Genomic DNA, 18,685 nt, shown 5'->3' with positions numbered 1-18,685 from the left:
TCCCCCGACCCGCACCCCAATCGCAGGCTTGAAGACAGCCGCCAAATTTCCTGCGCAGGGAAATATCTAGATTGTGGTATGATCCTTTTGTTTTTCGTTAATTCATACCACTCTCAAGGCCTTTAGATGGATTTTTCCTGAAGATTCATTGCACATTGCTCACTCTGATGAGTGTGAAGGCTCAAGTTATCTTACAAATACAAAATGTAAGATCTTTATGTCTGCATTTAATTTCAAGCAAATAGGGAAAAGATTCTATTTTTAAATGACCTTTTAAAAGCATCACATGAATAAATAGATGGAGCCATTAGAAAACCTTTAAGTTACTTACTTAAATGTGGGGTCAAAACAGCACCTTAAGGGTTTTCTTTCTTTTTTTTTGGCTTTGTGTTGTTTTTTCTTTTTAATTGAGGACACTGTTCTTCACATTCCAGCAGCAGCCTAGGAACCCAGTGGTTGTGAGTTCAAGTTCCAGGTGTGCTTAATACATGCTGTGACATCCAGCAAAGCACTCAATTCTTCATTAAGTTGGAGATACACATACAGAGCTGAGTTATGAGGTTTGTGGGGAGTGAGAAGTAATTGTTATTTGGAAATCATCTAACAGATAGAAAGTTCTGTAAAAAGGCAATCAGCTGTAAGCTAGATGTGGCATAGAAGTCATACTTCGGCTTCTGGTATGGACTTTGTGGCCGTGTGTATGGTGATCAAGTGGAGGTTCTAACTAGACTGATTAATTCTGGTGCCTACAAAATAATTTGTTTACATGTTTTTTCCCTATGAATTAGTTTATTAACTTTTAGAAAAATGCACACAAAATTAATATGTCACTTTACTGTGTTAAATGCTTTATGTGCATCTTTTTATTTAATCCTCAACAACTCCATGGCATATATACTGTTACTATCACCATTTTATAGATGAAGAAGATGAGGCTCAGATTGCTTAAAATACTTATCCAAGTTTACATAGTTGGCCCATGGCAGAACTGGGAGGACCGGACTGCTGAGTCTGAAGCCTCCGACTCCTGCAAACCTAATCACTGCTCATCGATGTCCAATTGCCTGTTCAGTTGCTGAAACTGGTAGGGTGATGGAAAGACATAGGCTCAGTTCTTCTAACTGGTACACTTTTATCCCAGGGGTACTTAAAAACTTGATTGGATCCCTATAAATGGGTTTTCAGTTAAAAATGATAATTTAATATTAAGACGAACTTAAATATGCATTTGCCATGGTTTGTTTTCTTATCAATAATCTCTCAGTTGTGATAAACTAATGGCATTTTATTTTTCAGGTCCTAAACATGCAGCTTTCGGATGGAGGACAAGGAGATGTCCCTGTTGATGAAAACAAACTCCACGGTAAACCTGATAAAACCTTGCGCTTTTCCCTCTGCAGTGATAATCTGGAAGGAATATCTGAAGGTGAAGGGTTACTTCATTTAAGGAGTTGTGTGATTCAAGTAATATTTTGTTTTGTGTTCTTTAAAGGAGCCTTAAAAATTATAATTATGCCACTGTGCCTCTCACTGAGGAGTGTAATGAAGTTTTCCTCTAATGATCTTGAACAGTTGGCTGTAAAGATTGTTTCTTTGAATAAAATTGACATTGCAAGAGACCTTTGGTCATATAAAATGGAGACGATCTAGGTCTGCATTGAGACTTGAATAATACCAAGTTTTATTTCACTAGTATTAACATATACCAAAGCTTGTAGAGCTCCTTTAGAGGGATATAATGCATGTCTAAATGGAAAAAAATGGACTCACTAGTGTTTCAGGGTGTTGTGTATACTGCTAATGTTTTAATGAAGCAGAAAGATACAATGGAAGTAGGATAGGAATGAAAAAGAAAATTAAAAGGCAAGATTGTAAAGTGAGAATATGTCACTCCATGCGCTAGGACAAGCTTTTTTAATGAAAAATTTCAATTTGACTAACATTTTAAAATAAACGTGAATGGTGATAACTTTTCCTTTTTTTCTCACTTTTGAAAACATAAGTAGTGTACATTCATTCTAGAAAATGAAGGAAAAATTGAACCATCTGTGACCTTACCATTCTGTTAATAACAGTTAACATTTTGGTTTATTTATAGCAAAATTAGGCTTAGGTGGTTTTGTAACCTTTTTTTGTTTAACAATATAACAGTAACGTTTCCCTTTGTAATTTAGCATTCTTAAATAACATGGTTTTTAATGTCTATTTTCTTTAACTTCAGTTGGTCATTTATGATAATTTATTTAAACATTCTTCTGTGTTTGCACTTGTAGATTTGCTTCTTTCACTTTTCAGACATTGTAAGAAGTACTGCAATAAGCGACCTTAGGTGAATTTTTGATTAGTTCCTTAGGATAAATTTCTAAAAGCAGAATTTTTGGCTTAAAGGGCGTGTTTATTTATAGGGCTTAACAGCATTAAAATCACTTTAATCAGTCTTTTTAATCTCTTATCAAGGCATGAAAAATTACATGGTGGCTCATGACTGTCAAAAAAAGCTCACTCACAGTATAAACGTTTCTCTAGGTCCTTCAAATCGTTCTAATTCAGTATCCTCACTAGACCTGGAAGGGGAATCTGTTTCAGAACTTGGAGCAGGACCTTCTGGGAGTAATGGAGTTGAAGCTCTACAGCTGTTAGAGCATGAGCAAGGTAAAGTGAGGTTGAATTCAGCTGTTCAAGCAGCAAAGAATTTACCTGGTTGCAGAATAAATAATCTGTTTCCATGTAAGTTGGCTGTGTTCAGTTGATTATATAATGACCATTAAACTTGTATTTACTTATGAGTAACTATGGTTCTTCAGTTCTTAAAAATGTGTTTAGTTGGCAATTCCCTGGCGGTCCAGTGGTTAGGACTCAGCAGTTTCACTGAGGTGGCCCAACATCAGTCCCTGGTTGGGGAACTAAGATCCTGCAAGCCTCGCGGCTCGGCCCAAAAAAAAAAAAAAAAAAAAAAGTCTGTTTAGTTGCTAAGTGGATTATTCAGGCTAAAATTACATAGAATAATTAAAATGAATTGCTTGAATTCTGTAATATTTGGTGTTTCAATTCTGTAATATTAAATTTTTAAGGGATTCTAAGATGAATACGCAGAGCTCAAGGAACTTAGAATAGGGAGAGAATGGTACACAAATGATTAAAATTATCATCAAAGTGCTTTGGTAGTTCTGAGTGAGAAATACATGTGGTTGAAAGGGTAGGGAAAAGCTTATTGGGAGAAAATAATAATCTCAAAGCCTGGCTGGCATTGCATTGGCTGAAACTAGAGATATTCTAGGTGAAGGAATAGTAGTATAAGCAAGTCCGGGAGGTGGGAAGCCATAGTACTTTACACAGGAACTGTCAAGTAGGGTAATAGGGTGAGGTAAGGATGAAAAGTAGATGGATCCCTTTTGTGCTTTAGGAAGATTAACATGAAAAAGTCCTTTGGATTTGTCCATCTACAGATCAGTGGTGGCTTTCACAGGAATGTTGAGGGCAGATGCCCTCAACTGGATTTGAGGCAGTGACTTTAGTGTGTGTAAAAATCACCTGGGGAGTTAGGGGGGGAAAAAAGGCATTTCCCCTGTCTCATTTCTAGAAATCCTGGATCAGTCTGTTTTTGGAAAGGAAAAGAGTATTGCCAACTGGGTTATGTGTGGGGTGAATAAAAGTAATGCTGTGTTTTTACTGGATCAGTTTGTCACTGTATTATTTAGGATTAAAATTTCTGCAGATAACAGAAACCTAAAATAATATTAGCTTAAGATAGAGAGAATATCACCTCTTTAACAAGCCGTCTAGGTGATTCTGATATGGATGGTTGGCAGTTTACACTCGTGAGTACTAGGTTAAGAAGTGAGTGGGAACTTCCCTGGTGGTCCAGTGGTTAAGGCTTCGCGTTTTGTTTTGTTTGTGTTTTTTTTGGTATGGGTTTATCTGTTAATTATTGCCACAATAATGCTACATAACAAACCACCCCAAAACTTGGTGCCTTAAAACAATAAACATTTATTTTTGCTCTCAAGTCTGTGGGTCAGCCAGGTGGTGGTTCTGATTTGGACCAGGCTCACTCATGCATCTCTCGTCATCATGGTTGAGTAGGGAGCTCTGCTAATCTTAGCTGGGGGTCCGTTGGTCACTGGGGAGCTGGCTCATCTAGGATGACCTTTGCTTTGTTCCATGTGGTTCCTCATCCTCCAGCAGACTGGTTTCAGCTTGTCCTCATGAGAGAACAAGGATGAGAGAGAGCAGAGGTTTCTAAGTTCTCTCTTGAGGCCTAACCTCACAACTGGCACACTTCCTCCTTACCTTTTGGACAAAGCAAGGAACCAGGCCTGTGCAAATTCAGAGAAAGGGGAATATATCCCAATTCTTGACCAAAGTCACACTCTAGAGGACAGGGAGACAACTGATTGCATGGATGGCCCCAGTTAATTTACTGGGAGGGGGAGGACATATGCAGAACTCAATTCAGAGATGGAAAGAGTACATCCGTGAGGGAATAATTCAGTGTTTTAGTACTATGTGCTGAGTGTTAATGTTAAAATATGTAACTTGAAGTTCAAAGACAAAAAGGTCTTTAAAGTTGTTATAAAAAATGATAGCTGTGCTACCGTTTTTTAAGTGCTTAATTTTGTTTTTGATAGCTACAACCCAGGATAATCTCGATGATAAGCTAAGGAAGTTTGAAATTCGTGACATGATGGGACTGACAGATGATAGAGATATATCAGAAACAGTGAGTGAGACATGGAGTACAGATGTCTTGGGAAGTGATTTTGACCCTAACATTGATGAAGATCGCTTGCAAGAAATCGCAGGTAACTGCTATTTAATGACTCTGGAAGATTGCTGTTTATTCATATCCACCCCCCCTTCATGGGAGGGAACTTCAGTGCTCTGACAAACATGGTGTATGTGTTAGCAGTAACTGGGAAACTTAGGTAATTGTATGTGACAAGGCATTTGTGTATTTCTTTTTTCTTAAATATAGGTAGTATTTTCCCCTGTCTACATTTAAGTGCCCCTCCCCCTGCAAAAAAAGAAAAAACAGTCTTTTGAATCAACTTCTTGTCAATTCTTGTTTGCAGGGCATAGTATATGTTCTTAGTCTATGATTAACATATTCTTCTTTTGAGACTAAACACCTTGCCTTAACATGAAAATTCTTACAGGTTATAGCCATAAAATCTTTCAGAATAATATGATACTGAGATTCTCTAAAAGCCGAATTTACTTCTGGAAGGTTTAATTCAGTTCCAAAGAATGACCAGTTTTTTCTTTTTTTCTTTTTTTTATATCAAGTTTATTGAGATACAATTTACATACGTTAAAAGTTACGCTTTTTAGGATATTGTTCTGTGTGTTCTGAAAGATTCATACAGTCTTGTAATCACCATCTTTATTTTCTTTTTAAATCATGGAACATTTCAAACAAATACAAGAGAGAACAGTATAATGAACACCATGTACCCATCACTCAGCTTCAACAATTACACATACATACATGGCCAGTTTTGTTTCATCTCTTCTCCCACCTTGTTATCCCCTCCCCCGATTATGTAATCACAGGTTAATCAGGCAGGTTCCAGACATTATTTTATTTGTAATTATTTCATGATGCATCTTTATTTTCTAAATTTTTAAATGTAACTTTTACTTATATTGGAGTATAGTTGATTTATCAGTACAGTGTTGTCTTAGTTTCAGGTGTATAGCAGAGTGATTCAGTTATATATATATATATCCATTCTTTTTCAGATTCGTTCCCCATATAGGTTATTACAGAGCATTGAGCAGAGTTTCCTCTGCTGTACAGTAGGTCCCTGTTGACCATCTATTCCATATGTGGCACTGTGCATATGCCAATCCCAAACTCCTAATTTATCCCTCCCCCCATCTTTCCCCCTTGGTAACCATGATGTATCTTTAAAAGTTACCTTTTACCAGTTTTTCCAAAGGTTCTTCATCTACTGAAATAAGATTGTTCTTTTATTAGGTTTAATCAGAAGTAGTGGAGCATTCTGAACTTGAGTATTTTTAACACAGGTTTACAATAATGTTTACTCTTTCTATTTGTATTTTTTTTTTTTTTTTTTTTTTTTTGCGGTACGCGGGCTTCTCACTGTTGTGGCCTCTCCCGTTGCGGAGCACAGGCTCCGGACGCGCAGGCTCAGCGGCCATGGCTCACGGACCCAGCCGCTCTGTGGCATGTGGGATCTTCCCAGACCGGGGCACGAACCTGTGTCCCCTGCATCGGCAGGCGGACTCCCAACCACTGCGCCACCAGGGAAGCCCTCTATTTGTATTTTTAAGCAGTGTAAATAGATTTCTCAATTGGTTTTGCATTATTTTGTTCCAGATGTCAAAGTACAATAGTATTTTTCCTGGCAGTGAGCTGTATTTGGGCAATAAGCTGTATTTGCAGTTGAATGAGCGCTACAGAGGAGATGTGTGTTTTCCTGCAAATATATTTTATTGCTCTGAATATGTGGCTAATGTGCCAGAAGAAAACATATTTGGCCAGTATAACTTTCTACGGTTAAATGTCTCTGTTTGAGTGTTTTTAATCCCTGAAGGACTAAAATATTAGAGAGATATTAGGGACACGTAAAATTTGCCAAAAAATCAAGGTGAAAGCTAGTTGAAATGACTTGTCCTAATGATGTGTGTTTTCTCTATGGAGACTAAGGTGAACAGTAGGAAACTGATGAAAAGGAGCTTGTGTTATTGTGACCAAAGTGGGAAATTTATGTTTTTAGTGGTGTTATTGATTGAAATTACACTTTCCTTGGCTTCTTTCTTGCGAGTAGAGTAGAGAGATTTTGTTAGCTTAGTGTTTGGCTTTTTTCCATCATCACTTCTCTTTCCCTGAGGACGTTTGTTAACCCTTTACTCCCCACTGGTTATACAGGTGCAGCAGCAGAGAACATGTTAGGCAGTTTACTGTGCCTGCCAGGTTCAGGGTCAGTGCTTCTTGACCCCTGCACTGGCTCTACCATATCAGAGACAACAAGCGAAGCTTGGAGTGTAGAGGTATTGCCAAGTGACTCAGGTTAGTATGCTGTCATTGTTTGCTTTTTGATTTGCACAGAAGTTTTAAATGTAAGGTATCCTAACTTCTATATTATGTACATTTTGTCAGATATACATTTGACGAGTATGAGGCCATCACATTGCTAAGAATTTCAAATGGAAAATTAGCTTGGGGTATTTTCTGTCCATCAAGAAAAAATGCAGTGTTGGGTGGCATAGGCTAAGATGGCAGGTGCTTTCTAACTCTGTTCACTTATCTTGGAAGCAACCGTTAGTAACTCATCAGGATTCTATGTGGGACATTGAGTTCAGTATCTCCCACTAACTTATCACAACCACTCTGAGTGGTTGGATGCCTGGTAAGCATGTTTAGATTTGGAGAACTTGACCCAAAGATACCTAATGTATTTTTGAAATGTATTGACATTGAGGCTCTGGAACCCTGAGAATTATTTTGTGCAGGATTATTATAAACATATATAAAGTATTTTGTACTTTCTCTTATGTGTTGCATTTCTGCTTTTTTTCTGATTATGAATATAAATCCTTGTCTTCAACTAAATGTCAACTACCAGAATGCAAATATAAGTAACTATATATCTGAATTACCTTCTTTTTGATCACTTGGCTCAAGAATAATGAAGCAACCTTGATATGTGGGTTTTTTTTTTTTTGCGATACATGGGCCTCTCACCGTTGTGGCCTCTCCCGTTGCAGAGCACAGGCTCCGGACGCGCAGGCTCAGCGGCCATGGCTTACGGGCCCAGCCGCTCCGCGGCATGTGGGATCTTCCCAGACCGGGTCATGAACCCGTGTCCCCTGCATCGGCAGGCGGACTCCCAACCACTGCGCCAACAGGGAAGCCCCGATATGTGTTTTTTAATGTTACCACATTCAGACATGCTAACCTTTACATAAGGAGACAGTAGGATTAGCTCAGTATTGAACATCCATAGGAGTTATTTTTTAGAAAGTTGTTGATTTAATGCTAAGCTGTTCTGTATTCTCTTGTTTAGTTTACTTATTAACCAATAGAATACTGTATGAGATTAGTGATCTGGAAGCAGAGTTTTCATCTGTGCACAGTGAACTGGCCTGTATTAGGATGAAAATCACAACCTAGACCTCTTTAACACTTGATCTAACTAACTTTGCTAACTGGCCCAGACTTAAAAGTCTATTTACACTGATTTCATTCATGCCGTTGGTAGCTTTCTTCATCTGGGTTGCAAAAGCTGAAACTGTGATGTGCTAGTGGAATCACTAATGTGATACCTCACTTTTTCTGTTTAGAGGCCCCAGATCTAAAGCAGGAGGAGCGACTGCAAGAACTGGAGAGCTGTTCAGGACTGGGTAGCACATCTGATGATACGGATGTCAGGGAGGTCAGTTCCCGCCCCAGCACACCAGGCCTCAGTGTTGTGTCGGGTATGTCTGGCTTGTTTTAAGGAATAAGGATTTGAAGGTGTGTTCCCACCTCCCCATTTATAAAGTTGATAGCAAAGAGATGTATTTTATTTAAGATCTGAGTAATTTCCAGTAAACTTATTTCTGTGGGACGTGACATCTATGAGAAGTTAATGTGTGCCGTTACAGAGCCTGTCAAAGTAGTTGACAGATGGTCTGTGTGTGTTCCCTCTATAACTCTATCCGTTCTTGGTAGCCTCTGCTACTGTATTTAGACATCACATGATAATTCTGATTATGTTGTACAAATCAAGGTAAATATATTTAAGCAACTGTACAATAAAGGATATAATACCAAACAACTCACATGTAAAGAACTGGGACACAAAAAATGTGAGAATGTATACATTTCTCCAAACTTCATATACTTTTTGTGTGGTTATTTTGTTCTTGCTGTTTATTTTTTACCATTTTTTTTAAAGGCATAAGTGCAACCTCTGAGGATATTCCCAATAAGATTGAAGACCTGAGATCTGAGTGCAGCTCTGATTTTGGGGGTAAAGATTCTGTCACTAGTCCAGACATGGATGAAGTAACTCATGGTAAGAAGGGGAAATGAGAATGACTTTTAGAAATGATCACATCCATGGCTGAAACTGGCAGCCTTTGACACATGGCTGGTGATAGTATCAACTGTTGCAGCACTTCAGGGTGTAGTTTGGCAATATGTGTGTAAGGCCTTAAAATAAGGTTCACATGCTAAATTTGGTTCACTTAGCCCACTTTAGGAATCAGTCATAAGGAAACAGTTCATGTATGGAGAAAGTCTTATGCACAAAGTTGTTCTTCATAATATTTATATTGGCAGAAAATTAGAACCAACCTGAGAACTGAAAAATAGAATGGCTAAGTGAATTTTGATGTAACCACTTATTAGAACTTATACAGCTATTTTTAAAATGCTTTAAAGAATATGAAATAATTTGGAGAAATACCTGGAACATAATACCACTTGGAAATTTTATTTTATTTTATTTTATTTATTTATTTTTTTTATGGTACGCGGGCCTCTCACTGTTGTGGCCTCTCCCGTTGCGGAGCACAGGCTCTGGACGCGCAGGCTCAGCGGCCATGGCTCACGGGCCTAGCCGCTCCGCGGCATGTGGGATCTTCCCCGACCGGGCGCGAACCCGTGTCCCCTGCATCGGCAGGCGGATTCTCAACCACTGCGCCACCAGGGAAGCCCCGGAAATTTTATTTTTAAAGAATTTTATATATAAGATAATAAAATGTTAAAAAACCTATCCTAAAGAAAGCACTGGGAGGAAGTACCAGAGTGCTAGTAAGTAGTGGTTTTATATATTGGGCACTGGGTTTGGAGTACTTTTTTTGTTTTGTTTCGTTTTTTACATTTTTGTTTATTCTAAACCAAAGTTTTTTATCCTCAACACTATGGACATTTTGGACCAGGTAATTCTTTGTTGTGGGGGCCTGTCCTGTGCGTTGTAGGATGTTCAGCAGCCTCTCTGGCCTCTGTCAGAAGCACACCGTCCCCCTCCCTTTTGTGCAGTGATGAAAACTAAAAATGTCCCCAGACATTGCCAAATGATCCCTCAGGGGGCAAAATAGCCCCAGCTGAGAACCACTGTTCTAAACCAGCAGTTTTCAAGTGTAGTGTCCATGGACCACTGAAGGCCCTTAAGACATTTCTGGGGGCTGGGGAGGTATGAGGTGAAAACTGTTTTCACAGTAATAAAAGCTTATTGTCCCTTCTACCATATTGACATTGCAAAGGTGGATAAATTTGCTGAGACGTTAGCATGAAGCAAGGCAGTGGCACCAGACCAGACTAGCAGTCACTGTATTCTTCTCTCACAGTTTAACATTTTTACTTGAAAGAATGACAAACTGTAGTTATTCATACTTGGATATTTGGCAGGCATTTCTTGAAAATTAACAAAATGAGCCTGTCATTTCAAGGAAAACAACTGACAGCACAGAGTTTGAGGCCAATGATAAAATCCAAGCTTACAGATAAAAATTCGAATTTTGGAAAACTCGTGTCTACCTCCACGAGCTTGACATCTTCCTGCTATTTAAAAACTCTTCTGGTGAGATTGGTGGTGATATCAAGAATGTCATTTTTTTGATGTTATATGATGAAATGTGTCAACATTTGGAAGATCTGCATACCTAATTGAACCAGTATTTTCCAGATGATCAATGTATGATGTTACAAAATCATGCTTGGGTAAAAGATCCATTCAAAGTGAAAGACAGACCAATTAAATTTTAATGTAACAGAGTACAGAAAGTTCACTGATTTGGTCTCAGATTCCAAATGGTAGCTAATCTTTAAAAAACTACTACTTAGCAAGATTTGGTAGAGTATGAAAGAATAATATCCACAATTTTCTGAAAAGGCTGTTAAAATATTGTCTCTTTTCTACCTGCATATCTTTGTGAGATCAGCTTTTCTTTATATATACTTTAACCAAAACAACATGTGCAACAGATTGAAAGCAGAAGCAGGTATGAGAATCTAGCTGTGTTCTATAAAGTTATACATTGAAGGAACTTGCAAAAATGTAGAAGTGTCACTCTTCTGGTTTATTATTTTGGAAAATATAATTATTTTTCATTTAAAAAGGTCATTTGTGTTACCATTTAATAAGTATATTTAAATGAATTAACATAAAATTTTAATATAAAATTTATTAAAAGTTTAAAATTTTTATTTATATATTCTTTTCAGTTTTAATTTCTAATATGGTTAAATATCATTAGATATAACCAACATAAGTAAGCTTTTAGGGTCAACAAATTTTAAGAATGTAAAAGTGTCCTAAGACCAAAATTTTGAGAACTAATATTCTAAACTATCTTTCATAATGATACACTATTTCTAATTTTTTTAAATGAAGGTAATTATAAGACACAGAACAAAAGGAAAATCAAATGGCAAAATAGTACTATTATTCATTATCAAAAAAGAGCTCAGACTCAAAAAGTTTAGAGGACTGGTTTCTTTTATATATTTGTAAGTTTTAGTCTCTGCATATTTTAATATCGCTGATTTTGGTTGTTTATAGACATATGCTTAGAGGAGTCATCTTTTACTCTGTAGTTTTAAAATATTGTACTTTAGAAGTTCAAGTTTGTTTTGTAGTATAATGTAGTATTACTCATTTTTAAAATAAATTTATTTATTAATTTATTTATTGGCTGCGTTGGGTCTTCGTTGCTGCGCGAGGGCTTTCTCTAGTTGCGGCGAGCAGGGGCTACTCTTCGATGCGGTGTGCGGGCTTCTCGTTGCGGTGGCTTCTCTTGTTGCGGAACACAGGCTCTAGGCGTGCAGGCTTCAGTACTTGTGGCATGCGGGCTCAGTAGTTGTGGCACATGGGCTTAGTTGCTCCACAGCATGTGGGATCTTCCCGGACCAGAGCTCGAACCCGTGTCCCCTGCATTGGTAGGGGGATTCTTAACCACTGCGCCACCAGGGAAGTCCCGTATTACTCATTTTTGTTATGAGTTCTCTTATAAATTGTCTTTTGCTGAGAGCAGTATTAGAATTTCAAATTTTACAACTTTTTATTTATACTCCTTCTATAGGTAGTATTGCCCCTATTTTTATAGGTGGAGGGAAGGTGAGATTCAGGGAACTTGTGACATTCTGAAAATTTTGATGATTTACATCTTCTGGCTCTGCTCTTTGCATTAACCATAGTACAGTTTGGCCATTAGAAGTAATAGGCAGTGGATGCTAGACTACTTAAGTGTAATTAAAATCCATGTAAATATGTAGATAAAAACATAAAACGAATTTGAGGTAAGCAGAATATGCTATTTATTAGATCATGTTTTTTCTGATATGCCCCTCAAGTTGTAATTGGTCAAAAAGGAAGACTGTGGAAGAGAACCTTTTCACAGTGTTGAAACTCCTAGTGAGTCATGAGTTCTGACTGGGTCACACAGTTTGCCCATCTCTTTTAGGTGCCCACCAGCTGACCTCTCCTCCTTCTCAGTCAGAGTCTCTCCTTGCCATGTTTGATCCACTGTCTTCACATGAAGGTAAAGTAGTCAAATGAACTTTTTGACTCTTGTTTTATCATGGACAGAAGAACAAAACCAAAACCCTTTGTTCATGCCTTTGTTGGACTTTGTTGTGTCTCAGCCGCAGACTTTTTTTCTGTGTTCCAGGGGCTTCTGCTGTAGTAAGGCCAAAGGTTCACTATGCCAGGCCATCGCATCCACCACCAGATCCCCCAATCCTGGAAGGAGCTGCAGGAGGAAACGAGGCCAGGTTGCCAAACTTTGGTTCCCATGTCTTAACTCCAGCTGAGATGGAGGCATTTAAGCAAAGGCATTCTTACCCTGAGAGATTAGTTCGCAGCAGGAGCTCTGATATAGTGTCTTCTGTCCGGCGACCTATGAGTGACCCCAGCTGGAACCGACGTCCAGGGAATGAAGAGCGAGACCTCCCCCAAGCCGCAGCCATTGGTGCTACTTCTTTGGTGGCTGCCCCTCATTCATCATCTTCATCCCCGAGTAAGGACTCCTCAAGAGGAGAGGTATGGGACGCGGGCCTTGTAGAAGAACTTGCTAATTACGGTCAGCTTTAGTGTTCCATCTGCCTGGTTCTCTTGATACCTGAAATTAGTGTGGAATATATAAATCTACGATGAAGGGTGGACAGTAGTCATGATTAAAGGTGATTTGTCAATCCTATATGTCCACGACCGTAACCCATACAAAGCCTTTACTTTGGTTTTATAATAACGTATCTTGCATTTTTATAATACTTTTAACTTTCCTCCAAGCAATTTCGTATCTCATTTAAACCTCACAGTTTCCTTCAGAAATGATTAGAGGAAGTACTTATTTTCTTTTTTTCCAGTGCGTTATTTTCAATTTTGAAACAATCACAGAGTTACTAAAAAGTTGGAAGTAGATACAAAGAACCTCCCCCGCAACCATGTGAGAGTAAGTTGCCAACCTGATGCTCCAATGCTCCATCACCTATGAATACTTTAGTGTAAGTTTCCTACAAGCAAGCACCTTCCCCTACACGTCATAGTACAACCATCAACATCAGGAGATTAAAATTCATACATTAATAATAATGTGTCAGAGCTTCCCTGGTGGCGCAGTGGTTGAGAGTCCGCCTGCTGATGCTGGGGACACGGGTTCGTGCCCCAGTCCCGGAGGATCCCACATGCCGCGGAGCGGCTGGGCCCGTGAGCCATGGCCGCTAAGCCTGCACGTCCGGAGCCTGTGCTCCACAGCGGGAGGGGCCGCAGCAGTGAGAGGCCCGCATACCACAAAAAATAAATAAATAAGATAAAATAAAATAATAATGTATCAATACATTAATGATAATTTTCATACCCCATTCATGTGTCTCCTATTGTCCCAGTAACGTTCTTTATAGTGAAAGGATCCCATTCAAAATCACATCTTGTATTTAGTTGTCATGTCTTTTTAGTCTTTCTCTCTTTCTTTTTGGCTGTGTTGGGTCTTCGTTGTTGCGCGTGGGCTTTCTCTAGTTGCAGCGAGTGGGGGCTTCTCTTTGTTGTGGAGCATGGGCTCTAGGCGCGCAGGCTTCAGTAGTTGTGGCATGCGGCCTCAGTAGTTGTGGCTCGCGGGCCCTAGAGCGCAGGCTTGGTAGTTGTGGCGCATGGGCTTAGTTGCTCCGTGGCATGTGGGATCTTCCTGGACCAGGGCTCGAACCCATGTCCCCTGCATTGGCAGGCGGATTCTTAACCACTGCACCACCAGGGAAGTCCCTTTAGTCTCTTTCAGTCTAGGACATTTCCTCAGTTTCTCCTTGACTTTCACGACCTTTATGCTCTTTTCTAAAAATTAATTAATTAATTAATTAATTAATTTTTGGCTGCATTGGGTCTTCGTTGCTGTGCGCGGGCTTTCTCTAGTTGCAGTGAGTGGGGGCTAGTCTTGGTTGTGGTGCACGGGCTTCTCATTGTGGTGGCTTCTCTTGTCGCGGAGCACGGGCTCTGGGTGCGCAGGCTTCAGTAGTTGCAGCATGCAGGCTCAGTAGTTGTGGTGCACGGACTTAGTTGCTCTGCGGCATGTGGGATCTTCCCGGACCAGGGCTCGAATCCATGTCCTCTGCATTGGTAGGCAGATTCTTAACCATTGGGCCACCAGGGAAGTCCCTATACTCTTGAAAGTTACAGGCGTTATTTTCTAGAATGTCCCTCAATTTGGGTCTGCTTGATATTTTCTCATGATTAGATTCAGGTTATTCATCTTAGGCAGGAATATCACTAAAGTGACACTGTGTTCATTTCACTGCATGCTACCAGGTAGCACACAATTTAAATGTGTCCCACTACTCTGGTGTTCACTTGGCTCACTTGATGAAGGTGTTGTCTGCCAGGCTTCACTACTGTAAGTTACTCTTTTCCCCTTTGTAATTAATAAGTATTTCTGGGAGGAGAGAGGCCGTTGAAAATATGTAAATATCCTGTTCTTTCTCAAATTTTAAATTTATCCACTTATTAATCATATCTGTGGTCTCATGATTTTCTATTTTTAGTCAATGGGTTTGTTATGGCCATTTATTTTTTATATTTATTTTTTTTACGGCCATTTATTTTGAAGCCCAGTTGTCCCTGATTTGGCCAATGGTCACCCCTTCAAGCTGGCTCCTGTGTTCTTTTGACATTTGGGTATCTTTCTTTGAGTATCTCTCTGCTTTCTGGAACAAAATGTTATAAGCTTGTATTGTATTGTGTCTGCTTTAGTCCTGGAATCAGCCCTTTCTCCAAGGAGCCCATGTTCCTTTTAGTAGAAAATGGTTTTTAGAAATCAGGATCTGGCTATTAGGTGTGCTCTTTGCTGCAGGGGTGTAGCTGCTCCCAGGACCTCTCAGTTGACAGAGCTAGGGAGAGAGAGAGAGAGTGTGTGTGTGTGTGTGTGTGTGTGTGTGTACTTGCACATTTACATGTGTATTTATTTCTATATCTTTCTCTTTATATGTACAGAACCATTTCCAGTCTAAAAACAACAGAATTCATTTCATCTTCCTTCCATTCCATATTTGCAGTTCCCTTCTCCAGCAGTGAGAAAACTGCTTTCATTATTCTTCATGTATGTACTTATTTGATCAGTCCCCCTGTATGTAATCAATATCCCATCCCCACCGCTAAACCCTCCCTGGATGCCATTCCTGTGCTTAGGTTCTGATATCCCATTCACATGGATGCCCTTAGAGAAGGTATTTTTAGTTCCAGTTTTGTAGATGAAAACACAGAAATAAAATGATTTGTCTAAAGTCACATGATAGGTTAGTACAGGAATTACAGTTCTGCCTTTTGACATGTGGTCTTAATAGTAACTCATTATAATTGGTGATCAAAACATGAACTTTGAAGTTGGTCAGATATAGGTTTGAGTCCCGGCTGTGCCGCATACAGTCTGTATAACTTTGGGAAGATGAGGAGATAACCTTCTTTAGCCTCATATTTCTCATCTATAAAAAGGGCTTAATAATAGTATTTATCTTTTAAGGCTACTGTGAAGTTTAAATGAGATAATATATGTCCTTACGTTCAGTGTTTGGCACACAGTACATACATAGTTTTATTATTAATATTACTGCTACCATCTCTACTACCCCTCTAGATTTTATGTGCATTGCATTTATTCATCCCATATGAGTATTTATTGAGTGCCTACTCTATGCTAGACTCTGTATTAAGCTTTTGGTTTACTGACAGTAATGAGATAGTGCCTACCCTCAAGTGATCCATCATAGTCTGGTGCTTGAAAGGTATACATCCCTGTTCCAGAAGTTGCCTGTACAACAATAAGAACAGTTTTGCTTTGAAGAAAAACTAGTGGTTTTTGTATTTCACAGACTAACTAAAATCCTTTTCATAGTAATTTATTCTGCTGTCCAACTCCAAATAAAGCATCATGCTTTTTCTGCAGACTGAAGAACGCAAAGATAGCGATGATGAGAAATCAGACAGGAACAGACCTTGGTGGAGAAAGCGTTTTGTTTCTGCCATGCCCAAAGGTAATTTTATAAAATATCAGAATGTGATATCAGCAACAAGAAGCCCCAAAATCTCTTTCAGAGGAGCCAGAATCTGACCTCCTCCGTGAGGCCTGCGGGGCCTCAGTTTCTTGTTGTTTTGAGGGTATGGAAAATGATTTCACTCAGGTGAATGCTAAGGTACAGCTTTGGAAGTGACAGTTCCTGTTCTTTGCAGGAAGTGGCAGTGGTTTCATAAATGAAAGGCAGGCAGGTCACGGTTGTTTGAATATCATATACCATTGAAGTTAAATATATAGGATTTTTGACATACGTATTGCTAATAATTATTTCAGGAAAAAAGGATGCTATTAGTAAACAAACATAGAAAATTTATCCTTTACATTCCTGGAATAAACTTAAGCTTCTTATGTTTATGTTCATTGAGAATGATAATACCCTGAATATTAGTGTTTATTCTGGAATGCAGTTGTGTAGAATTGTTTGCTTTTCTTGTGAATAGCCTAACATCATACCAGTAGGTATTGAAATTTGAGTTGGCAAAAGCATCTCTTCCAGGAAGGAGAGATCATGCAGGATTAGAGGGAAGGGCTTCCTCCAAAGGCCTCTTCTCGGCACTGTGGTGCTCAGGAGCCGCGGAGCACCGCTTTCACTCCAGATTCAAGCCCACTTTAGGAGGAGAGACTGAGGCTCAGAGCTTTGTATGTGTCGTGTTTTGAGCAGAGGTTAAGAGGCAGTGGTTTTGATTCACTCCCAATAGATTCCTGTTAAATCATTCTTCCTGTGGCAGATGACCCCAAAGGAGATTCTGGAAGCTTCTTTAAGCACCTTCAATGCTATTTTAAGAATGATTATCAGTTGACACTCGGGATTTCTTAGCTTTTAAACTTTTCACCTTCCTTCCACTTAGAAATGTTGGCACACCAGTTAACCCCAGAATGACTGCTATCTTCCGAGTAGTGCAGTATGTTATATGTCACACTACTGACTTTATTTAATTTCCAGCTCCTATACCATTTAGAAAGAAAGAAAAACAAGAAAAAGACAAAGATGATCTGGGGCCTGACAGATTCTCAACACTCACAGGTTTGTAGACCCATGGACTTCCTGGCTCCTTCATTCCCAGAGCACATATTTCATAACACTTTTTCTTGGGTGCCATAAGCGTTGCCTTCTTAGAAGAGTGTGTCTGTGTGTGTACAGTGGGGAGTATGTTCTTCATAGCTCTGTGGTTTCCAGTTGGCGGCCACAGTGAATCTCAGTGCGCTCTTCCTGCAGACTGCCACCACCATCATCATCCTCATTATCATAACTTCCGTTTATGATGAGGCCCCTGATCCTGAGCCTCTAGGCCTACCCTAGAACCCGACATTTTAGTGGGATGATGACACACAGTGCCTTTTAGGAAAGTATGGTGATGGTTTTAGTGCTATGCATGCCACATCTTTGGATCATGGACTGAATAGTTTTCTTTAACGTTGATCGTACAATTCTAAATTTATTTCCATCTATAGTTCTTGATTATTCAGGATCATTGTGAAATTCTATTTTACCTAATCATTTCCTTTTTTCGTGATACGTGTTCAAACAATATTGTAAATTTATAAACTTTACCAATTTTTTACAGCTTGAATCATTTTAACATTGCTATCTGACCCAAGGAAAATACAACTAGGGGTTGGGTTCTTACCTCATTCAGCATTTGTATTTTTGAAGCTTCTTTTTGGCATATTATGAATGAACACCCTAAAAGGAAAAAGTATGAGAGGTAGTGTTGATGACCCAACCTTGAGTTTGATAGCTGTATACTGTCTCCAGTGACTGAAGAACGTCTAGAGGGACATTAATTTCTCACCTCTCTTTTTCTTGTCTTGATTTTAAATTATGTTATCCTACTAAGGTAAAATGAAGACTTTTATTTAAAAGTGGGGTAGGTTTCAAAAGAACATCCTCCTCAAAGAGCTCAGTGTAGTACAGGTAGAATCCCATTTCAATGCATAGTTATTGTCATGTCTAGTTCTAAAATACATGTAGACGTTGCCATGTCCCTGTTTATTTGATGAGGTGACTTGCCTGGAATAAAGGGTTTTAAACAGCAGGAGCTGTGCTTTCAGGCCAGGTTCCCTGCTGAGAGCAGTCAAACCTATCTCATTCAGTCAACAAATGCTTGTTGAACATCTGACTCATGCCAGGCACTGTGCTAAGTGTGGTAGGTGTTCAGTCAAATCACACATGACT

At 39.1% G+C, this 18,685-nt stretch overlaps 1 protein-coding gene across 1 annotated transcript in view; it reads left to right on the top strand.

Annotated features, from left to right (window-relative positions):
* Positions 1–18,685, top strand: part of GAPVD1 (GTPase activating protein and VPS9 domains 1) — a 45,293-nt gene that overhangs the window by 11,312 nt on the left and 15,296 nt on the right. Inside the window, exons 7-17 of the mRNA XM_007471493.1 lie at positions 1,297–1,363; positions 2,527–2,652; positions 4,629–4,802; positions 6,896–7,036; positions 8,311–8,445; positions 8,907–9,026; positions 12,418–12,495; positions 12,625–12,995; positions 16,381–16,468; positions 17,453–17,533; positions 17,700–17,776. Of these exons, the coding sequence (XP_007471555.1) occupies positions 1,297–1,363; positions 2,527–2,652; positions 4,629–4,802; positions 6,896–7,036; positions 8,311–8,445; positions 8,907–9,026; positions 12,418–12,495; positions 12,625–12,995; positions 16,381–16,468; positions 17,453–17,533; positions 17,700–17,776 (1,458 nt within the window). The remainder of the gene's footprint in view (positions 1–1,296; positions 1,364–2,526; positions 2,653–4,628; positions 4,803–6,895; positions 7,037–8,310; positions 8,446–8,906; positions 9,027–12,417; positions 12,496–12,624; positions 12,996–16,380; positions 16,469–17,452; positions 17,534–17,699; positions 17,777–18,685) is intronic.

This window comes from Lipotes vexillifer, unplaced genomic scaffold, assembly GCF_000442215.2.
Source record: "Lipotes vexillifer unplaced genomic scaffold, Lipotes_vexillifer_v1.1 scaffold1600, whole genome shotgun sequence".
Lineage (NCBI taxonomy): Eukaryota > Metazoa > Chordata > Mammalia > Artiodactyla > Lipotidae > Lipotes > Lipotes vexillifer.
The sequence above is the reverse complement of the archived record's forward strand: the minus strand, read 5'-3'. Positions and strand labels throughout refer to the sequence as shown.